Source organism: Zophobas morio, unplaced genomic scaffold (assembly GCF_036711695.1).
Source record: "Zophobas morio isolate AGI-343-1 ecotype UQ-CSIRO unplaced genomic scaffold, CSIRO_AGI_Zmor_V1 ptg000213l, whole genome shotgun sequence".
NCBI classification, from domain to species: Eukaryota; Metazoa; Arthropoda; class Insecta; order Coleoptera; family Tenebrionidae; genus Zophobas; species Zophobas morio.
In genome coordinates, this window is record NW_026972317.1 from 119,628 (window position 1) to 141,680 (window position 22,053).

The window sequence follows — 22,053 nt, forward strand, 5'->3', positions numbered from 1 at the left end:
AACAATTTTTTGGCTCCACCGCAAGATATAAATGAACAAATGCTGGACGAGTTCTTCAAGGATACGCCGAACATGTATACTGACATCGATTTCTTGAAATTTTGTACAATATAATTAAAATATAATAAAAATTTTTATACATGAGAAGGTTGCATACTTATTACCTTTTATTTAAAGTCTTACTCAAATATTTTTATATGAAAATATTAATGCTTTTTTAGAATTATTTATCAGAAACACTACCAATTCTTCTACAAACAATTTATATCAATAAATAAACAGAATCCCACACGCATTATCACGAAAAATCATAGAAGTCACTAATTGCTTCATTTTCATCGTAGTGGAGTACGTGATCGGACTCGTGAAGGATGGTCGGGTCGAGCCTAATGAGGTTCCTATGGACCCCCGAAAAAGGAAGAATGGAAGAAAGTGGCGTATTAGGCGGTTGTGCATACACGTGCTCGCTTGAACTTGGGTGCTCCGAACGAGCGCATTCTAAGTGCTCACTATTATTCATAGAAATTATTATTATTATGAAAACAACCGAAAGCTCCATCTGTTCGACTCACTAAATAAACATCGATCGGGCCGCTGCTACTTTTCAAAGTAACTTGATATTGCCAACAATCCTGCTTATCTTTTTGCTAACATTATATAATATTCATATCAAAGTTATTTTAAACAAATTTTTTTTTTATTTTTTACAAAAAATACAAAAAAACATAACACCTGGGAGGGGTCTGAAACCTCCAGGGTGGTCCCTGCAGGGGCTTTGATGGCTATTATTGTTTTGTTCTGGAGGGAAGGAACAGCCCGTATATCTTCATGAGTAACATAAGCTAAACTATAATATATATTTAAGTTTTAATTACTATAATTATTATTTATAGTCAGTATTTTTTTAAGTTTTTCTTCGGTAATTCAAATGTTATTAATACTAATAAAAAAAAATCGTTCAAAATTCTTTATCTCTTCAATGTTAATATTTTTTTTCTTATTACTATATTTTTAACTATTTTATTAAAGTTAACTTTGTCTTATTATGCTTTTAATGAAAAGTTGTTTATCAAAATTAAACATTTTTACTAGTTATTATAATTTAGTAAATAAAAAAATTTTATAAGTACAAATAATTGAAAAAATTCAAAATATATGTAAACTAATAGAATACTTCTAATTATTTCTTAAAAATAAATGTATAGTTTATATTAAATAAAATTATATTAAATCATAATAATAAAAAGAAAAAAGGCTTCATAATTCCTTTATATTATTTTAAAGATTTTATACAATATTATTATTGATATTAAAAGGAAAATAAAGAATAATTATAGCCCTTAGCTGATTCTTTTTAATAATTAAAAAACAATTTAGTATAATGGAATAAACAATAAAATAAAGTAATGTATAGTTATTATATGTTATCAATTTTTTCTTAATATCTTGAGAAAATATTTTTCTAATTAATAATTATATGAAATGTGCTTGAAATAATTTAAAATTTATCATAATAAAGTAAAAAAAAATTACAAATGCATAATAATCATATAAAAGAAATCCTCCTATTGTCTTATTACAATAAAAAAAAAAATTAAAAAATATAAAGACAAGTATAATATATTTATAAGTTTTTATTTAAACTTATATTAAAATATTTAAAAATTTTTATACAGTGAAAAGCTCCTTTGACTAAAATATTTATTTAAAAAATATAAATTAGTAACTGAAATAAAAAAGTTGCCTTATGTTATCAACATCTTCCGCTAAACTCCTTAAACTGCTTTGAATGACTTTGATCAGTTCTTCTAGCTGACGCTCTTCTTTTTCAAGAAATTTAATTTCACTTCCGTAACTTTCCAGTTCCTTATAATATACAAAAAAGGTTGGAAATAGACGTTAAGTAAAATATTTTTATACTTTCTTGTAATTATCATTTACAGCTCCAGAAGTTCCCCTATAAAATAAGAACAGCATTAAAATATTTTTAAATTACAATCATTGACAGAATCTTTATATATTAAGTCATAGCACTATTTCTTCCCTTAATAAAATTAATACTAAAATTAACTTAAATAAAATAATAAAAAATTAATGTGGTATTAATTTTTTTACTAAATTCACTATTGCTAAATAATTTTTTAAGTCTTACTTCCACCAGATTTTATTCTTAGACTTTTTTTCAATTAAGTTGATTCCTTCAAGAACATTAGTGATATCATATAAACGCCGTTTAGGGACCCTCAGAAGCTCAGAAACACTAATATATATCCAGCACAAAATATGATCACCACCTGAGAGGTTGTATTAAAGGATTGCTAATTACTAATTTAAGTCCAAAACTCCCATAGGCGATTCTTGGAGCAGTTGTATAAATTTTTTAGTTAAAGGTCCAAGTGAAGTATCATAACGTTCTAGTAGAGTGGATTTTAATTAATTATATTGTGCTTCTTTCCCGAAAAAACTTTAAAATTCTGCAAGTAAAAGATTTTTTTTGGCTATATTACTATATAATTTACTTTTCTTAACTTTAGGCACTTCAAGAAATGACGTACTTTGAGTTTTAGTTTTGCCTTTATAAGATAACGCTCCTTTCAACTCTGAATTTGACAAAAGAGAGAATTCCATCTGTATAATAAAATTAAATTCTAAAATCGTAAGAGATCACACCAATTAAATAATAATATTTAGAAATATTTATTTTCTAACCTCATACAGATAACTACACCTCACTCTAACTTAAGTAACTACTAAAGAATATATAACAATATAAGTAAAAAAAATTTGAATATTACATTTAATACAAGTAACCAATTACTCTTTTGTATTAAATATATAATACTTCACTACAACTTAATTACAATTAAATACCTAAAAAACGTTTTTATGAAATTTAGATTCTGCCAAATTGAGTTGAACAAAAAGTAGAGTTTTGACTATAATATCTTATAACTTTGCTCATATTCTTTTATATACTTTTAACATAAGTTACTATGTTACTTAAGAACTAAAAAAAAAGATCTAAACCAACTGAACGCCTTCCTCGCGCTTAACGCTTAAGCTTTTTAACTGACTACAAAAGACTAAACCCAAACCCAAATTGCGCGGTATTTTTTATATACAGGAGGGACAGTTTTCAAACAAATTACTGAAGCGCTAAATGCTTATGATGGTGGTGCACCGTACTACTTAAAATTTGAATTCCACCAATACTTTTTCCCAAGCATCTCGTAGCTTTCACTTACCAAAATTTTTTTAAGTTTTTCCTAATGCTTTTTTGTGTATATAATTATACCTACTTCGATATAAACTAGTAAAAAATTTTGTGTTTTATATTTTATTACTGTTTTTCCTTTTATAAAAATTTTCTTGCCTTTATAAGTATTCGTCAAATAATACTCTTTCTTACAAAAATGGAAATTACTTTTGTGATTAAAAAAAAACAATTTTTATTATTTAAACAATAAAGATGGGTTTTTTGTAAGGACACTTATAATAGTTGCAACTTAACACTTAAATAATTCGACAAAGAAATTATTTTCAGTATTTTTTGTATATTTATTTTAGTTAATTACAGATGTTTTAGTATAAAACAAATAAATTCTGTAAGCAATTGTTTATATTGTAAACTGAATTATTATAAAATATATAAAACTTCTATTAATTATTGTCATTTAAAAAAATATAGTAAAGGGGGGTTTCTTTATAATTATTTAAAAATTTCTAAGATGGTTAATTCTTCAATTGATGTTGTGAAAAAAATGTTGAAAACAACTCATCTGAATTAATTAAACCCCCCGACATCTTAGGATCAACACGTTATAAAGAGGAATTTTGCTTTCTCCAACCAAACGGGGGTCCTAATACGGGTAAAACATTGGCTAATATAACCAAGGCCTTAAAACTTAAAATTAAATTATTGTAGTTTTTATAAATTTAAAGTCAAAATACGAGCTGTTTATAAAAAACCCTTGGTACATTAAAAAAAAAATTTAATTCAAGACATATTTCTAAAACGAATATATATATAAAAATAAGTTATTAAAGAAAGACCACTGTCCTTAGTTACCTGGTTTGTTACGAGTATTCCAAATAATTAACAAACAAACAAAAAAACACCACAATTCATAAAAAATGCAATCTAACCAATCTAAGGTATATAAAACCAATATTCAACTTATTAGAAAACTACGAACTAATCAAAAGTATGAAAGCTATATAAATGGAGATAATGACGCACATAAATTTTAACAAGTTTATTAACATCTCAAATATCTGTTAAAGTTTAGGTTTATATTTAAAATACAAATTTGGTTAAAATATCTTTTGTAAAGGTATGTAAATAGAGAAGTTAATAAATTATAACCATTGCTTTAATAGTTTAATAACCAACCCAATTTTAAGATTTTAAGGTACAATTCATCAGTGTCCTGGCATCCTCATTTTTAACTTAGAACTAATTCATTGTTATAGCGGAGGGATACACTCTCTAACACCGAAGTGCTTTTATTTGATGGCCTCGTATAACCGTTTGCAGTGTTTAAAGTACGAGCTAATCTAGTAAAGTCGGTTTAATACTAATAAATAATTAGTATTTTCCGCTATTTAAAATTATTCGCATGGCAGCACTTGGTATCATCAAATACTTCACTTTCTTTAAAAATACATTTTCAGTTAGAGAAATTGGAGTAGTTTACAAAACAGGGAGCGATCGAGCTTCAGAAAAACTATGCATGCAGTTAAAGTTAAAGGTAATTGTGCAAAGAGCAAAAAAATTACAAAGGAGGAAAAACAAGGGTTGTCTTTTATTTTTATATTTTAAAGGGTTAGTAATAATTTTAATCGAAACAATTAAAGGCTCTATTAGAAAATCTTAATTGCTATTTAGATAAGTTTGGATTAGGCAACCAAAGCTATTTATTGTACACACCTGCTTGAACTTGTTTAAGTGGTCAACGCCGGCTCCTTTCATGGATTCCAAAACGTTAGACTAGAAAAAATTTTATTGCTTACACCACTAATTAAAGAAAGGATAATTTTACCCTGTTGTTGTACCACTAATTCTGCTTAAGAGAGTCTACTGTATATAAGACAGAATAATAAAGTTAAGCCAGCCCGAAGGGAATAAAATTTGTAGCAGAGATCTCGTCCGATCGTATATACTCACAAAGTTTTTAATGCAGTGAAACCTACTCTTATATCTAGAGGACTTGCACTAACTTACACATTATATAACAAAGGGTACAAGAAAGGTAAGATTAAAATAAATATAGGTTGGAAGTTATAAGGAGTATAACACAGTCTCAAAGTAAAGAGCAAAGATCCACTAACTACTATTTCCATTAAATGCTTATATCCCAGTGGAATTTTTTAAACAGATCAAAAGTTTTGAGATTTTATCTGAGCTATGTGGTTAATTTTTTATAGCTCTGGCGTGTTTGTAGCTCAAACCTAATATTTTTTAGTTAAATAAGTTGCTATATCAAGACCTGAACCAAGTTTAGTGTATTGACCGGATCTGTTGATATTCATGGCTGACACCAGTTAAACTTACTAGTTGGCTTTCGCGTTATTTTCATGCACTGGTATTTTATTTTATTGACAGAAGCATACTAAAGACTATCCAGTAAAGAAATTATATTATTAAAATTTATTAATTTATTTCACTAGTCCAGCGACGGACACTACAAAACCGGGAAGTGGGGCCGCCCCACAACCACACAATAGAAGGCAAAGATCCCTAAAGCTACGCCACTGACTAGCTATATACATAATTATACCACTTAGCCCTCACTAATTATATGACTGACTAACTACATTTATATAAAACCTACCCTCGCTAACTGAGAGACCCTCTTATTTGCGCAAATTAAAAAACTTGTAAAAGGGATCAGGAATTATAAGCCCCAATATATTTGTAAATTAGTTTAGATAAAAAGTTGGTGTGTGTGATTAAAGTTGGTACTGTCAAAAATTTCTTGTAAAGATGTCTGCTTCTCGCAACGATGTCGTCAAAAATGTTAAAAGAAAGGATGTACTGACTAGTGAGAATGCTGATGACCTGGCCCAAAGTACTGAGCTGTTGAAGCCATATATCGAATTTTCTATTTATATTAAGTTTTATAATATAAGTTATTAACTTTTATTGAATAATAATCGAAGTAACTATTATATAAAATATAAGCTTCTGACTTAAGCGCAGTGAGTAAAAGTTTGTTCGAAAGTACCAATTCTTCAAGAGGAGAGATAAAAATAACAGGAGACTGTTCGGGTTTTAAAACGCAACTTATCTACCTTAAAATTTAATAATTTTTTCTTTTAGAGCCCCTTTGGAATCTTATAGGAACTTCTATTTGCTCTGTAGCCAACTCTGTTTCCTCTGGAATCAGTGACATAGCTTCTAAACTTGCCGGCTTGTCCGTTAATATTATTTTTTGTTTTAAATTTTGCTTAACTTTAATTTTTTTTTATGGAAAATATATTTCTAACTTGGTTATATATTATAACATTGAACGATTTTTAAAAAACTTTAAGATTATTTCTGTTTATTAATGAGCAGTTCGACTCAGCCCGAGGAGAACTCTTCTTGCCCCGGAGAACAAAAGGAAAAACGTTTGGAAACTTTGGGATCTTTTTTGGGAACTGGTATTGTTAAGAACTTAATTTTATTTATTACAATTATTTTTATACATAATTAAGCGTTGAACTTTTTCTTCATCCATCCTTAATATTTTAATTTATTGCTTACTTTTCGTTGTAGGAACAAATGCTGTGGTGAAAGTTACCGACGAGCTGCAGTCATTGTCAGTAGATTCTGGTTAAAAATAAAATTTTAAATGCTAATATTATATTTTTTATAATATTTTTTTAGTTATTTAAATAGTTCAAAATTCTTAATTAACTTTGTTAAATTTTTTAAATCTATTTATAATTTTGAAAAATTAGAAAATCTTGATAAGTACGTGCTATCGCGTAACGGTAACGTCTTTTATATCTTTCTCTAAATACCCTTAATTAGGAAAAATAAACCGTTAAAGGTTCAAAAAAGTGTTTCTACCTAGATAATATTATTATATTTGTACAATTTTTCTTCGGTATAAAGCACTATGGTTGCATTAGACCGTTAGTCACATCTTGAGGCTTTCGTTATTCATTTGTACCTTTTCTTAAAAACCTCCTACTCTTTGAATCTTTTTAGTATTATTTTTTTGTTAGTTCTCGTTCATGGACTGGAGGCGCTGGAAAAAATGGGCAAAAAAGCAATGAACTGCATCGTAGATGATCCTCACTTTACTCACAAAGATAAAAGTAACATTATTATTACTATTATTATTATATTAATTTCAACTTTTCCTTTTTAAAATATTACTTATCATTACTTATAAGTTATTAATAACTTATTTACTCTTGAAACATTTTATTTTTAATATTCATTTAATATAACATAATAAAAATTAATGATTATTAATTTTATGAAACTTTAAAACGTTGTATGTATTATTACAGTAAAGTTTATGAGTTTTTTCCAATATCATTATTTTATTTTTCTCTTATTTTTATTTATTTTTAAACAAATATAATCATAATTATATGTAATATAAATATAATAAGTCTTCCCTTTTTTATTATAATTGTAGAGTTATTCTTTTTAATAATTACTTTAGATCTTTATTATTGATATTATATATTTTTTAATATCTTTATAAATATTATTATTACTCTTATAAAATATAGTGATAAGCATATTTATATCTAATAATATATATATATTTGTATTTATAATATATATATTTCAAGTTTTACATTTGGCACAATTTTTTATAAAATTGGAAGAAAATAAACAATTGTCGTAATAAAATCTAATAAATTATAAACATTAATTAAGATTTTATTATAGATTTTGTCATAAAAGTTATATAAAGTTATTACTATTTTTTTTAATTTTCTATAAAAAAAGATGTTTATTATTGGTATTTTGTGATTTTTACTTTTACATTGCTACTGTTATTTTCGCTATTTTTACTACTAAAAAGTAATAATATTTATGTTCAATAAAAATAATTCTTAAGTAATTACAATGAATTCTGGGGAGACTCCGCTTTTTTCAGCTAGTCAAGCCGAACTCATCAGTTTTACTTCATTTTTTGCGGGAAGAAAAGGCGAACTGATTTATCGAGACTTACAGGAATTGAGCTTAAAAGCAAGTTCGCTCGCGCGGTCTCTACTAAAAGATGGTACATATTATTATTATTTTTACTATTATTATTTTTATTATTATTATTATTAGAAAATGAAACTATTTATTATATGTGATCAATAATATTTTTGCGTAATAGCTGTTATAATTTAACAAATATTACATTAATAGTATTTTTTTTAGATATTTTCTATTACTATCTGATAATTTTTTATTTATTACAGTATACTAATATGAATTTATTATATAATTATAGTTTAAACATTGAGCATATTGTTTTATTTAATATTCTATTTACTAAATTACTCAGTTAATAAATACTATTAAAACTTCATTTTCATTATTTACTTACTTTATTTACTACGAAATGATTTATCCCGTCGTGTATTAGCATTCTATGCTACTTTTCTTTATGTTATCTTTTATTATTTTTTTCTGTATATACTTTATTATAACAGTTTCTATAGTAATTATTCACCTAAGATACATTCATACTATTATACCTTCAACTAATCTTAAAATCAAAATTTTGAGATTGAAAATTTCCATTTGATTTTAAGCCAATTAATACTGCATCCTTTCCAAATTTTCCTTTAATAGCATTAATCGGGGCTTTTTTATACTTTTTATACAGATTCCAGAGAATAAATAGTGTTCTTATTCATTATTTTTATTACACTAATTTTATATATGAAAGAATTAGTTAATTGGTGGTGTCAATACCTTTTCTAATTAAGCAACATCATTGCTTTTTTCAAACCAATTTTTTTTATTGGAGGACGTAGTTAAAGCGAAGTTTATATTGACTATAAAATTATGTTTACCCTAATTATTTTTAAGTACGATATTTTATTATTTCTTTAAATTTGTATATTCATCTTTACTTTAAATATCTGTTCTTTCTAAATGATAAAAGTGAAATAGAAGTAAAATGTATTTTTATGTGCGTTTATTTTTAGTTTTTTTTTACTAAAATTTAATATAAAATGTCAATAGAATAATATAATACTATATATTTTATTATTATTATTGAACTTTTCAACTTATTATATGTCATAATATTTTGTTTCCTCAATTTTTTTCATGTATTCACTATTAATTTTGACTTTCTTTGGTCAACAAACTTTTTATAAGAAAAAAATCAAAAAGTAATCCCACTTTTATTTGAAATATTATAGCTAATAAGGAATGTCGGTGCCAAATGGATGAACAAATGGAAGTTATTTGCAAGTCTCTCTGCGAGGAAGAGGCCATTGAAAATGCCGAAGGAGTAATTTGTTGGGATATATTAGTAGAGTACAACAAATTTAAGGATATTTTGGAGTCTTTAAGTATTTGGAATGACCTGCGCGGTTCGTCTTTTGAAAAAAACTTTTAGCTAATAAGTTAGCTTCATTTTTTCATCATAACAAAACATAATAATAATTAGCATTCTTATGTACTGATTGCTCTAAATGTTTTATATTTTTCTTTATATTTTTATAAAAGGTACTTTTCTCAATAATAGTATGTATTTACTTTTCATAATTATAATAATTATATACAATGGAAAAGTTTTGTTTTAAAACCAATATTTACCAGTTAACATAAAGAGACTTTTGGTTATTCTACGCACTATAGCTTTTCTAAAACCATTAATTTATAATTGTATTAAAAATTGTATGATTTCAACATTTTAGTAACATTTTTTTTATTTTCTCCAGAAATTATTAGAAATGACGAGGAAATTTTTGGAGTACATGAAAAACAAAAACTTATCAAAGAAAATAATTTTTGGATGGAGTTTCAAGAAGAAGACGAAGCGACTCTTCTTTCTTTCGTATTATTATTATAATTTTTATTGCTTATCAAATTGTTATGATCTCCCTAAATTAAATTTACTAAATTTTTTTATGGAAGTTTTTCCTATTAAAATGTTTTTTTACAATTTTTAAGTTTTTATTATTATATTTTTGAGTTTTCTTTACTAAATATATTTAGAAAATTATCTTTGCTTATAAAACTTTTATTCATGTTTTAAAATTTTTAATTTTTCTTATATACATTTTTAATATAAATTTTTTTTTTTAACTTTCTATTATGTTCTATAGTAGTGTTCCTATATTGATAAAGAGTTTGTAGAAAGTTTAATAAATTTTTATTATTATTTCTGCATATACTTAGTGTGAACGAGTGTTTAAAGAACTTCATGAAACTCTATGTCAAAGCTACGCTGCTTTAGTAGTTTCTGGTTTATTATTACTATTATTATTTTCTTTATTTTTCGTGCATTTTTATTTATATATAAAATTTATAACTTAAAGCTTTTTACTAAATATATAAAATTTATTCTATAATTTATATTTATTTTATTAATTTTATTTAATTCAAAACATAAAAATTAAAAAGAAAGACATTTATCATTAATACAATAAATTAATAATAATAAAAGTTTTATAAAGACGTCAAAAGTTGGTTAAAATAAATTTGTTTACTTAATGAATATAGAAAATATAGATCATAAGCTTAACAATACATATATGATGCTTTTGGCATATCTTTTCTTTTACCGTATAAATTTTGAAGAAATCCTCTTGCTTTTAGGCTCGTAGATCGTTATAAAATGTGACACAAACAGTTTGCACTGTAATTGAACAAACTAGTCTCTAATCACTTTATCTCCCACTAGTCATGTGCATGATAGAAGCAGAGCTCTGTAAAATTTATATAGACATCGACCAATACAGTATAGATTTGTCAATTATGAATATAATGAAAGAAGTCAACAATGAGGATAATAATAGCTTTTCCTTATAAAACTTGCAGCCATTAGACAATTCCACCTCGTTCTTGCAGCTTTGACCAATGAAACGCTTCGTTTAAACAAGTACACGAGCACGACTAATTCCAGGCTTGAAGCTGTTAAAAAAGTTGCGTGCTTTATAAATCTTGTCAAAACTATCCATATCTCAACCATCAACTCTCTAACTACTTTGGCCGCAAAACTGATATACGCAGCGCAGAAAGAGATGGCCAAGAGAGGTACCCCCGTCTTATTTCCATTATATGTTTTTATGTAATAATCATCAAAACTAACGCGATTATTGCCGAATAACATAGGTTTCAACTTGTTTAAAAAATATTTAAATTTTTTTCCTCTTAAATATGAGACGAGTTTGAGTTCAAATTCATTATATTTTTAACGCAGAAAACACTAGTAACGCGGAGACCACTGACACTGTGTTTAATACAACCTCAACCAGTATCTTCTTGGGTACCACGCATCGTTTTGTTTATGAAAAAGTGTGATTCACCTCAAAACATATAGAGGCCGGCCTGGCATCTGAAAAGATAAGAGCTGCCCTTCAACTTTCCGTCCCCGTACTTCGCTTTTCCCTTCTTAATTACTATTTAACGTAGTTGGATGTATAAAAATAATATCATTACATTTTCTTTATGTTACTGCGGTCAAGTTAACTTAACATGTTTGGAAAAAAACATGATTTATTCTATTTTCTGCCTTTTTTTTAATGGAAAATAAATAAGTTTTAATGTTGATGAGTGTAACATAAAAAGGAACATACATAGTAGTTACAAAATAACGAGAAAGTTAATTAAACTACTTTAAGTTACAAAGAAAAACAATACTAAACCCAGTAAACTACCCAACAGAGCTGCAAACTCACGAACTATCAATAATACTATTATAAAAAGTATTCTTGAATAAAATAAAATTTTAACCACCAATCAGAAATTAGTAATAAACTTTTACACCAATAAGTAAGTCATTAAAATTAACAACGCTGTACAAAAAATGAAATAAACAAGTCTGTAATATTTAATGTAATATACAAAAATATAATAGGGATCTTGCATTCTTCAGGAAAGTAAGAATTGCTTTTTGTTCCCGGTCCATGTCGTAAAGTGTCCAAAAAAGATCGGACCTATATATAGAATTCAACGGTCCAACTTTACGGTAGTTCCCGACGAACTGCAAGGAGTGGGCGTGCGACTATCTGCCTTCATGGCTTTGATCCATCTCGGCGAGTGTCCATCCGTGGGCGGATTACATATCTTAATGTAGTAGTGCTAATAAGTAACCCTCTACCCTCCTCGTCTTCCCTTGGCTTGAGCTGAGATAAAAAGTAAGCTTTGGATCTCTCTTGACTTTAGACTTGTATTGTATTGTAACTTGTCTTGGTCTCCGTTTCACAGGAATACCTACAAATCAGGGCGTGAGTATGGTTGCTAGAATTGACTTGTACCACGGAGAGCTCTGAATTTGCTTCATGTGCGGTCAGAAATGATTCCTCTGAAAACGCTAAAACCGTAGGAAGGCGTTAGTACATCTTGGAGGTGCCATTATCCTTCTGATCGGTACAGATGACCTTTATGGGTACAGTTTCAAATTTAAGAGTGATAGACTCTCAGTACGCCGGTGTTCGAACGTGCCGTTTTTTATACTAGCTGGAGTGCACCACTCTTGATCTATGACCTGTCTACCTTGGATCCTGCGGAGCCTGGATTGGGCTTTCCTCTCTTACGTATCATCTATCTTTTGTTTCGTGGATAAGTGGTATCAAGACCAGGCTAAACTATGTTCAGTACTGCACTTTGGTAATTAGTTGCGGACAATAGCTCCGGAAGTACTCTATTGACTCTTCGAACTGCACATCAACAGGATCTTAGGATAGGTTACCCTATGCGGGTAACCTTAAAATAGTACTATTGGCATTAGTCCTCGATGCTGCTAAACTGGTTAAAAACTGGTTATATTTACCTTGTCTAGTCCTGATAGAACTCTGTACAGGAGTTATAAATACTGTTTGGCTAAGACAACTTGGCTAAAGAAAAAAGTGCTTATTTATCGTGTATAGTAGCATTCTGGCATAGTACTGGGTAAGGAGACTAATACAACAGTGCTATTTACTAGCGTAAATATATATATGTATGCACTTGATTTTTATTATAAAAAATAGACAAAAGAAGGGCGCTTTTATGATGTTTGCCTCGAAATATTACAACATAGGATCTTTTCTTAATATACCTCAGTTCATGCTAACCTAGCATAACATAACAAACAATGCGCAACCGGACTCGTTATGTACTGAGAGCGTTACCCTTTAATACATTGGGTAGAAGCTATAAGTGACGCAGTATATATACTAATAAATTTAAAAGGATTAAAAATTTTTCTAAATGAAATCTACGAAAATGTAATTTGGCAGATGTCATGTTATACAAACAAGTAGGTATTGAGTTATACTTTTAACGACTGATTTAAAGGGAAATCAGAAGACCTTCCCCAGCTAAAAGGCAACCATACTTGCGTCTTATCATTACAGTTGGAGACTTTTTAATCTATTCTCGGCGTCGCTTTAATTTCCAATTGGGATAACTTTTGTATTCCTTATTTTATAGTTTACGGTGAAAAATTCCATATTTTTTTAATCGGTCGAGCAACAGAACACTTAATCTGTCAAAGTTAACTGCAACTCCAAAATAAGACGCCCCAGTTGGGTGCCATTAATCTATTATAAGGGTACACAAGTTCGACAACATCAGCCAGCGGAATACTCTTAAAGAGTGTACTATGGCAGTCGTGGGAGGACTAATATATAAAAGTATATTGAAACACTTGCTAAAAATCTACTCGCCTTCTTGGTAGGCGTCGCTATAGTCAACCGAAGGATAGCGCGTTCGTGGGTGTGGAAATAATAACTTAAATGATTTTCCACTAAAGGTAAAAGTAAGATAAACATCCTTGTCTAGCGAAAATTAAAGGAGTAAAGTTTAGAATATACTTTTCACATGACATGAAATTTGTAACTTCCCCCTTTATTGGCCTGAATCTAAAGTATACCGACTTGAAAAAAAAAATTTTTTGAATGGAAATCTTTTTTCATTATATTGTTAAAACTAAAAAAGTTGCTCTCTTATTAAATATTTCCTATATAAGTTTTGTCCGTGGTCTCTTACTTTTAACTCCCAATTAAAGGTTGTAAAACTTTTTTTGTATTATGAGTACGTTAAAGGATTTTTAAAAGGATTAACCCCCCTTACCTGTGAATTACAGTGTAGATAGCCATGTTCACCTACGCATTTGTTGATTCTCCTAGTTTTAAAAATTTAACTTTATAAACATATAGTTCATATGAAAACTATATAAATAAAGTTGTGATAGACTGAGAACTTGAAGCAGTCAAAAGCTATGAACGTCGAGCGGCCCCGACCTATAAAGTTCATAACTTAACCGCAAATTTGCCTTTTTAGGCATTTTTAAGATTACTTAAATGATTTGTTAAGAAGCGCTGTTAGTCAGTACTAAAAAGGTACAGCATTCAATTTTTTTCTGCGCTTTTCCCTTGGCTACGTCCGTATATATGTATTTCATATATATATATAATTATACTTAGTTAATTTTAAAAGGCTTATAAAGGTTCACAAAAGTTTGAGTCCAAATTTCACCGATGAAGCTAACACCGCGGATTTCAGCGTATGTGGTAAACAAAAATAATTGTTGAGTATCCATGTTGGAAAATTTATGCTGAGCCCTACAGTAGAATAAAGACGACACAAAATTTTGTGGTACCACCCTACACTACTTGATGAAAACAAGTATTATATGTAGCATTGGATGCCATTAGAAGTTCTATTGAATTAGTTTCTTGATTATAAAACCTGTAAAAAATTATTGGGGGTCTTTCAAAGGAAACGAACGCAAAAGTATTATAGGAAGTACTTAGGGTTATTACATATAAATGAAGGCTTAAAAAGGCTTTAAAAAATAAATGATTAAAAGTGAAAGTAGGCCTGAACGAATCTTTAGTTTCACTTCATTATAGGGTTAATTACATATTGAGCTCACCAATTTACAAAATTATTATTTCATCAGAAAACATAAATTAACTATTTTATGAGTTCTTCAGGATGAACCTAACTGAAAATTATTTAGAAATGCCAAATTTACGTATTAAAATTGGACTACAAATATATCATAACACCAACTGGTAAATACGGCAGAAGAAACGGCGGATTACCTCAAATTGTCCGAGAACAAGCACAGAAAGCGGTATTACTAAAAGGCAAGATAAGAAGCTTTACAAAATGGAATAATCTTTCAAAGGAAAATTGCTATTACATAAATAGATGTCTAAGATTCATTGGCTCCAGTCATAACGAAAAGGAGGACAAAAACATGCCTTCTCTCTCTGCAGAACGATTACACACTAGTAAGGCGACCCGAAAGGTATTAAATTTCTTGATTTTATTCTTAATTTTTGTGCAAGTTGCTTGTGATCAAGGATGCACAAACTTGAAAAAACTTAGGAGTGTTAAAGAATATTTGTAGGTGGTGCATCTGAAAACATTTTAGCAAAAGGTGAAGACTATTACCAAGATGGACGTGAGCTATTTATTTCCGAAACCGATAGTAATTTACTTAAAGAAAATTTTGTGACAACGGAGAGACTATAGTTTTTAACACCAAAAAAGCAGTGGTCATAAAGTAAGGTCCACGATATATTATAAGAATAGCCTAAGCTATAGGATTCGCGAAGGAGTTTATGAAGTGAATAAAGTTAGAATTGGTTTTCCCCGTGGGTCTGTGTTTGGATTAAAAGACTCAACCACAATCACTTTTAAAAAACCTTATAAAAAACTTTTTAATTTAATGATATCGTTTACAACTTTGGAGGTAACAAAGTGAATTGCGAAGTATGTGCTGTGGCTTATATTATGAAAAAAAATTAAGGCTTATTAAATTTTGATGCTTCTAAAGTTACCTACTACCTTTTTAAAGTGCAAGTGAAGCACTTAAGGAAGCTGGGTGAACCATTAGTTGAAGAAGGATCTATATATCACTTAAACGATAATGAAGCTAATAATACTCATAACTTAAGCCTCGAAAAAAGTGAGCTTTTAGAAAATTCGACATGGTCATTTAAAGAAAAACATGGCTCAAAAAAATCACTTTCGACTAACTCAAATTCCCATAAAGAAAGCATACATAAAAGCAAATACGGACTGCAAGTCATTAGTAAAATTACAAAAAAATTTTACAATTTACAGAGGTTACGTAAGGTAACTTTTTTATCGTTGGATAAAGCATTTAACGGAGCGAAGTAAGAAGGGTTTTTGAGTTACTAACAATTATAAAATAATTATAAAAATAGGTTTAGGATCCTGCATGTTTTATTTTATAGAAAATATCTTTTAGTGTAGATTCGCTTAATACATAAAAATATTTGTAAGAAAAACCATTTCTTCTAGGAAAATAAGATTAATGACCCTTGGATAGATTTTGATTGAAAGAAGTAAAAAGTAACAAGTTTATCGGCCTCGAAATATTCGGGGACAACAAATATATAACTTTTGAACAAGAATCTTAGAACAAGCAAAAGGTCTATGAGAACCTTATGAGTATTAACTCTTTAAATATAACTTATGAATGTCCGTTTAACGGATTTTTCGGATCTTAGCAATGCTTGTTTAATAAATTGTTATAGGACCTAACCTTGGCGGTAAACAAGTTGTCTTCGTATTTACATTTTTGTATTCAAGAACATTGGACAGTCACTAAAAAAATATTAAGATATCTTAATAAAAAGATAACCTATTAACTTTAGGAGGAATAACAACTGACTTGAAAATAGAAATACCCTCTGACACAAGTTCGCCTCCGAAATTAATATGAAAAGCAGGACAGTTGTAATTCAATGAAAACACTACTCCCTATTACAGGAAGCAAAGAGATAAGAAGCTCTTAGCCCTCCCTTAGGAAGACGCCAAAACATTGCGTTACATAGGGTTTAGTTAGATAGCATATAGCTCTGACACAAAAACAGGTCCTTGCGAATAATTGTGGAATCATTAATATTAATAAGATAACCGCAAACTACATCGCACAGGGGTGTGCTGGCTATAAACTCTCGCGAGCTGTGAACTTAAAATATATTACTACGTAAAAAAATTAGCTGAAGGGCACATCCCACAGGTTAATTATGTAAAACCACCATGATACCAAACTCGAAAGTTGTCGTTGTAGCTCAGCGGTTAAGGGCATTGAAGCGCGAACTCAAGGTCTTAGTTCGTTTTGTACCGATACGACACTCTTTTTCGGTTTTTGATGATCGCGTATTCAACCTCGCTCTCATAAATCTTATTACATCCATCCAAAAATTGGGCCGGCAACAACATGCTACAGCCTGAAGGTATTTGCGGTAAAAAATTTAAAAAAAAGTACCACTGTTCAGCAGTGGCGCACGTGGAAAACCTTGTTGCAAGCGCGAAACCAACTTTTGTATGAATTATACGAATTAATAATTAGGTAGTGCCATATTTTTGTAAGCTGCGCACCAAGTTCTTCCCGTCCTTGTCTTGTGGGTGGGGTTGAAGAATATTATTATAAACCTGGCTCCTTCTTATCTTAATTTTATTATATAAACGCTACAGTTAGCTTGACGGATAATACGGCTGGGGACTCCACCTAAGAAAAAAAACACCTTTAGAGTCGTTAGAAATTTTGGTTACTGCATATATTGAGGGCTGAATAATTGAGGGCACAACTTTAGTATAATTAATATAAATATGGAATGGCGCATGCCAGTCTTCTTTTCATGTTTTTCAGGTGGATCTAAAGCTATCAAATTAATTACGGAACTTTCGTCAAACCTCTTTGATATAACTTTTAAACTGCCAAATTAAGTTATTAATGACCAAGTATATTTTTTCTAAAAGTTTAAAAGCTAGAACGATATTAAGATAAGTGCCTTACAATTTTTAAAGATTTTAAATTCCTTAGCAGAGGTTGGTTTAGCAAAAAAGTAAAGAGCGTGTAATGGCGAAATTAGACTGAAGTGTTATTCGCTAGAACGCCTGTTTCATAAATATATGTGCTAAATCTTTACAAATTATAAGAAAAGTAGGCCATATCGTGGTCTCCCTGTGCATATCCTTTCTTTTTTATTGGCTTATTACATTTATGTTTCCAGCTTTTCGGTTTAATTTTAAAGTAACTTATTTTTTATTATATATATTTTTTAACCTGACTTTTACGTTTAATAAGCCCAAAAATTATTAAAAAGTAAAAATAAAAGCTTAATTTTTTGTTTATAAAGGCACAGACTTATAAAAAAATAAAACCTTTTTGTTTTTTAGCAAGTAAACGTCGTTAACTGTTTACTGTAAAGTATAACTAATAAAAAGGCAAGAGACTATAAAAGTTGATTGATAAAAATATTGTAATAACACTTGATGAGAACTTAATAAATTTCATCCCTCAATAGAAGAATCGTTAGGTTCTTTATAAGAGAGACTCTATTAAAACAAACTATAAACAAATAACTTATAAATGTATATAATTAGAAAATATTTGCATGTAAAACTAGTACTAAAAAAATCTAAACTCTTTTAATTCCTCTAAAGTAGTTAAAAAGGACCTCAAACTTAAACAGTGCCAGTACAAAAAAGTAACAAATTCTTCAAACTTTTTACTCTTATTCAAGACATCTGACTCTACAGGCGATAAGTACCTAGTGCTAAATACTGATATAAACCATTTAAATAAGCCAAGAAGCCTTACATTTTATAAATTTAGATTTCCTTACATTAAAGGATTATCAACTTGAAACCGGGTCAACTCTATTAACAATTCAACATGTACACTCAACCACCTGAACCGAACTTTGTTCTATACAGAAGAGGATCTATAACCTCTAAACTCTAAACCACACGAATGAACTTTGAGACATTACCAACCTTAAATATGATTAATACAAGAAAAGTCCTCATCTTAAAAAGAATGGTGTTAAACAACAACTCGGTAAGGTAAATGGGACATAAATATATTGATAAAATATTATTACTTATCTTGGAAAACTTTAATTCAAGATAAATACTTTTAAATTGCGAACTTCAAAATTGAGCTTTACAGAACGGAACTTGCAATGAAGGGAATGCAACAAACACAAATTATACCCGAAAAACAACGAAGGCCTGTAAACACAATTTAATTCACTGTTACTGTACGAATACGACTAAACTTCTACTCTGTAAATACAGCTATGGGGATCAATTAATAGAAAACGTTACACGAACCCGTGAAACATTAAAATGAAACAATACCGCTCCTCAAAACGTAAAAAATCAAACTCAACAAAAAGAAAAAATAACCAGCAAATAACTTATTTTGAAGGACAAAAAGAATTTAACATCGAACCATAGTAATATACTACTGAAAAACTAGCAAACTACCACGAATTTATTAGCGGTTAATTACAACAAAACTCGATACCGAGCATGAAACAACTAAAGGTCATAAAAAAAAAAAAAGAAAAGTTTCTAACATAAAGTAAAAATTTTCCGATATATTTATAAAAATTTAGATTTTTATTGATAGCATTACTAAATTTGGTTCTTTGAAATCGTTTAAATATAAATTTAAGTACCACGTGCTTTACATTTAAGGTTAAGCTTCGCAATTCATACTAGTTAATTTTATCAATATACATTCCACTTCTCTTATATTATATTTTAAAGTTACTTTTTTATTAATTTTAATCCATAAACAAGACAAAAAATGATCTAAGACCTCTAAGACAGAGTAGACCTTGTAAAATTATACATGCGAGTACAAGTTCTCATAATAAACCTGATGAATGCAGGGGTGGGAGTTTGTAGACGAGCAACTTAGTTTTAGAGTTTAAGAAAAGCAGTTGACTTTCTTTTCCTTTTCCTTTGTGATTATCCCATCACATAACAAATATAACAAAATTTCCAAATTGTTCCCAGTGTAGTGGTTTTTTGGAGGAACTCGGTTCCACTATATATACCTTTACAAGTGATAAGGAAGGATAACTACTTTGTAAGAAGACTTGGACTGCTAGTAAAGTGTACCAGAAAGAGTTATAATATAAAGGGAAGTCAACTTAGGGGTAGCATGGCAACGAATAAAGCCTCTAGTTAGGCTTAATACGGAAATCTTATATATTATAACGTGTAAGCTCGTTACAAAATAGTTATTTTTTATTAATCTCACTAACAATGCAAGTTTAATGATAAAGGAATATAAAGAATAAACAATAAATATAAGAAGCGCGTTATTGACAGTATTTAATTAATAATGAATTATTCTATTGCAAACAATTACAAAGTTTTATGTTTGAAAACGGCATTATAGTGCTCCCTTTTTATTATTATTTGCCAGCCTCATTTCTCACCATTCATCTTTGATAAAATTGTCTGAAAAAACTCAGAATAAACACCGAAAGTAGAAATAACTTTTATTAAGTTTATTATGCTATTATTTTTTTAAGGCTCTTCTTTCTCATTTTGTGTTTCTTTGTTTTTAAATGAACTTGCCATTCATAAAGGCCATAAAAATCCTAATATAATTATAGCAATAGAAAAGTTTTTGGAGAAAACAGATATATATATATATAATTACTTTTTTACATACTTCACAATTATAAATTTTCCACAACTCTAAAAAGTTTGTGGCCTTCCTCATTTCTAAAAGTTTAAATACATTAAGTTTCTTCAGAAAATCGGCAAAAGGCAACAATAATTCTGCTTCTGAGTTGGTTAGAAACGTGCGAACAATCTCAAAACCAACTTTCAAAAGGTTTTCTCGGGGCAGAGCATCAATAATGTAAAGTAAACATTTCTTGTTACTTTCTTTTAGGGGGCGGACTTCGTCTCTTTTATTTTTAAATATTCCATTCGAGTCATCAAAGTGCATAAGATCACATGCGAATATAAAGCGCCTTAGAAGCCATGAACGTTGTTTTCGAGCGTACCTAAGTGATTCCATTAAGAAATAAATTAGTCTTAGTATTTGATATGTTTTATACATTAGTTACAAAAAATACATAATAAATAATTATAAAGATCAAATCTCGAGTAAATTTGCATTCATTGAATACCTTCTAGTAGCTGCTTTCATACGCTGCAAACAACGATTAAAAAGAAGCGTCTCTACATATATTCGCAAAAAATAATATTTTATGTTAAACAAAAGTAATTAAGTGATACTTCCTAAAGGATCGTCTTCCTGGGTTTCCTCTAAAAACTTACAGAAGCCAATAAACGGACTCATTTCTTTGAAGCCAATACTCTGCAGCGCGCCGCAATTAAACACTAAGCAATTTTTAACAAAAAGGATCAACTCATCCAGGTGAGAAGCGCATGATTTTTCACTGCTGTTCATGTCTTTAAATTTCCTGTAATATTCTTTTAAAGGCAATCCGCTAGTTCCTGAAAAAACCACAAAATTCTTCCATATGAAGAGTAGTTCTTTAACCAATCCCAATTCAAGCATCTTATCAATCCGGTTATTTAATTGGTCGTCTAAGAACGACAAGTTTGTATCCAACCAGATAACGCAGGTGGACGAAAAACGACGCCTGAATGTTTTATATGTGTCACCATTACAGAATTGTTGCGGAAAAAATTTAGAATAAAGTGTTCCTGCGAAAAAGTAGTCAAAGTAATAATGATGCAAAATACTACAAAATTTACCAGTTTCTTTAATAACTTCTAAAGCACGCTGGATTTTGCGAATATTATTGGGGTGTAATTTTTGAGCCATAACAGGGTCAAGCTCTTTCAACTTTTCATATAAAGGTTTATTAGAATTCTCGGGTTCAGTAATATTATTGTTAAAATCATGTGAATAGTCTTGAAAAACTGACTTAAAAAGCACCAATTCGGCGTAGTAACATGTGCCTCCTACCAAAATGGGGAGTTTTCCTTGTAAAAAAGACCAGGAGGGGTAATATAAATAAAGAAACTTGCTAAAGGTCACATATAATGAACTTTATAGATAAATAATCGTATAAATAATAATAGTTACGCCATTTCCATGGTAAATACTAATA

At 29.0% G+C, this 22,053-nt stretch overlaps 2 protein-coding genes and 1 long non-coding RNA gene across 4 annotated transcripts; 1 reads left to right on the forward strand and 2 right to left on the reverse strand.

The window, feature by feature from the left end:
* Positions 1-249: 249 nt before the first annotated feature.
* Positions 250-2,933, reverse strand: LOC135146164 (uncharacterized). 2 transcript variants are annotated; one of them, XM_064078323.1, is made up of 10 exons: positions 2,872-2,933; positions 2,520-2,628; positions 2,327-2,414; positions 2,153-2,260; positions 1,921-1,957; positions 1,745-1,866; positions 733-847; positions 548-647; positions 459-498; positions 250-398 (listed from the first exon to the last, which is right to left on the reverse strand). In XM_064078323.1, the coding sequence occupies exons 2-10, from the start codon at positions 2,626-2,628 to the stop codon at positions 299-301; spliced, it is 819 nt and encodes a 272-aa protein (XP_063934393.1). In that variant the 5' UTR covers positions 2,872-2,933; the 3' UTR covers positions 250-298. The 2 variants fall into 2 exon arrangements, with proteins under 2 accessions (XP_063934393.1, XP_063934392.1); XM_064078322.1 differs by having other exon boundaries at positions 250-498.
* Positions 2,934-5,973: 3,040 nt separating this feature from the next.
* LOC135146096 (uncharacterized) lies at positions 5,974-11,596 on the forward strand. The gene is made up of 14 exons (XM_064078239.1): positions 5,974-6,071; positions 6,185-6,271; positions 6,323-6,416; positions 6,560-6,645; positions 6,761-6,817; positions 6,946-6,978; positions 7,216-7,308; positions 8,070-8,234; positions 9,376-9,549; positions 9,901-10,016; positions 10,361-10,427; positions 11,003-11,218; positions 11,385-11,450; positions 11,505-11,596. Exons 1-14 carry the CDS (start codon positions 5,987-5,989, stop codon positions 11,594-11,596), a joined length of 1,431 nt encoding a protein of 476 aa, XP_063934309.1. The 5' UTR covers positions 5,974-5,986.
* Positions 11,597-20,651: 9,055 nt separating this feature from the next.
* Positions 20,652-21,517, reverse strand: LOC135146172 (uncharacterized). The gene is made up of 3 exons (XR_010283725.1): positions 21,209-21,517; positions 21,100-21,151; positions 20,652-20,973 (listed from the first exon to the last, which is right to left on the reverse strand). It is a non-coding gene; the product is annotated as an uncharacterized LOC135146172 (long non-coding RNA).
* Positions 21,518-22,053: the final 536 nt, after the last annotated feature.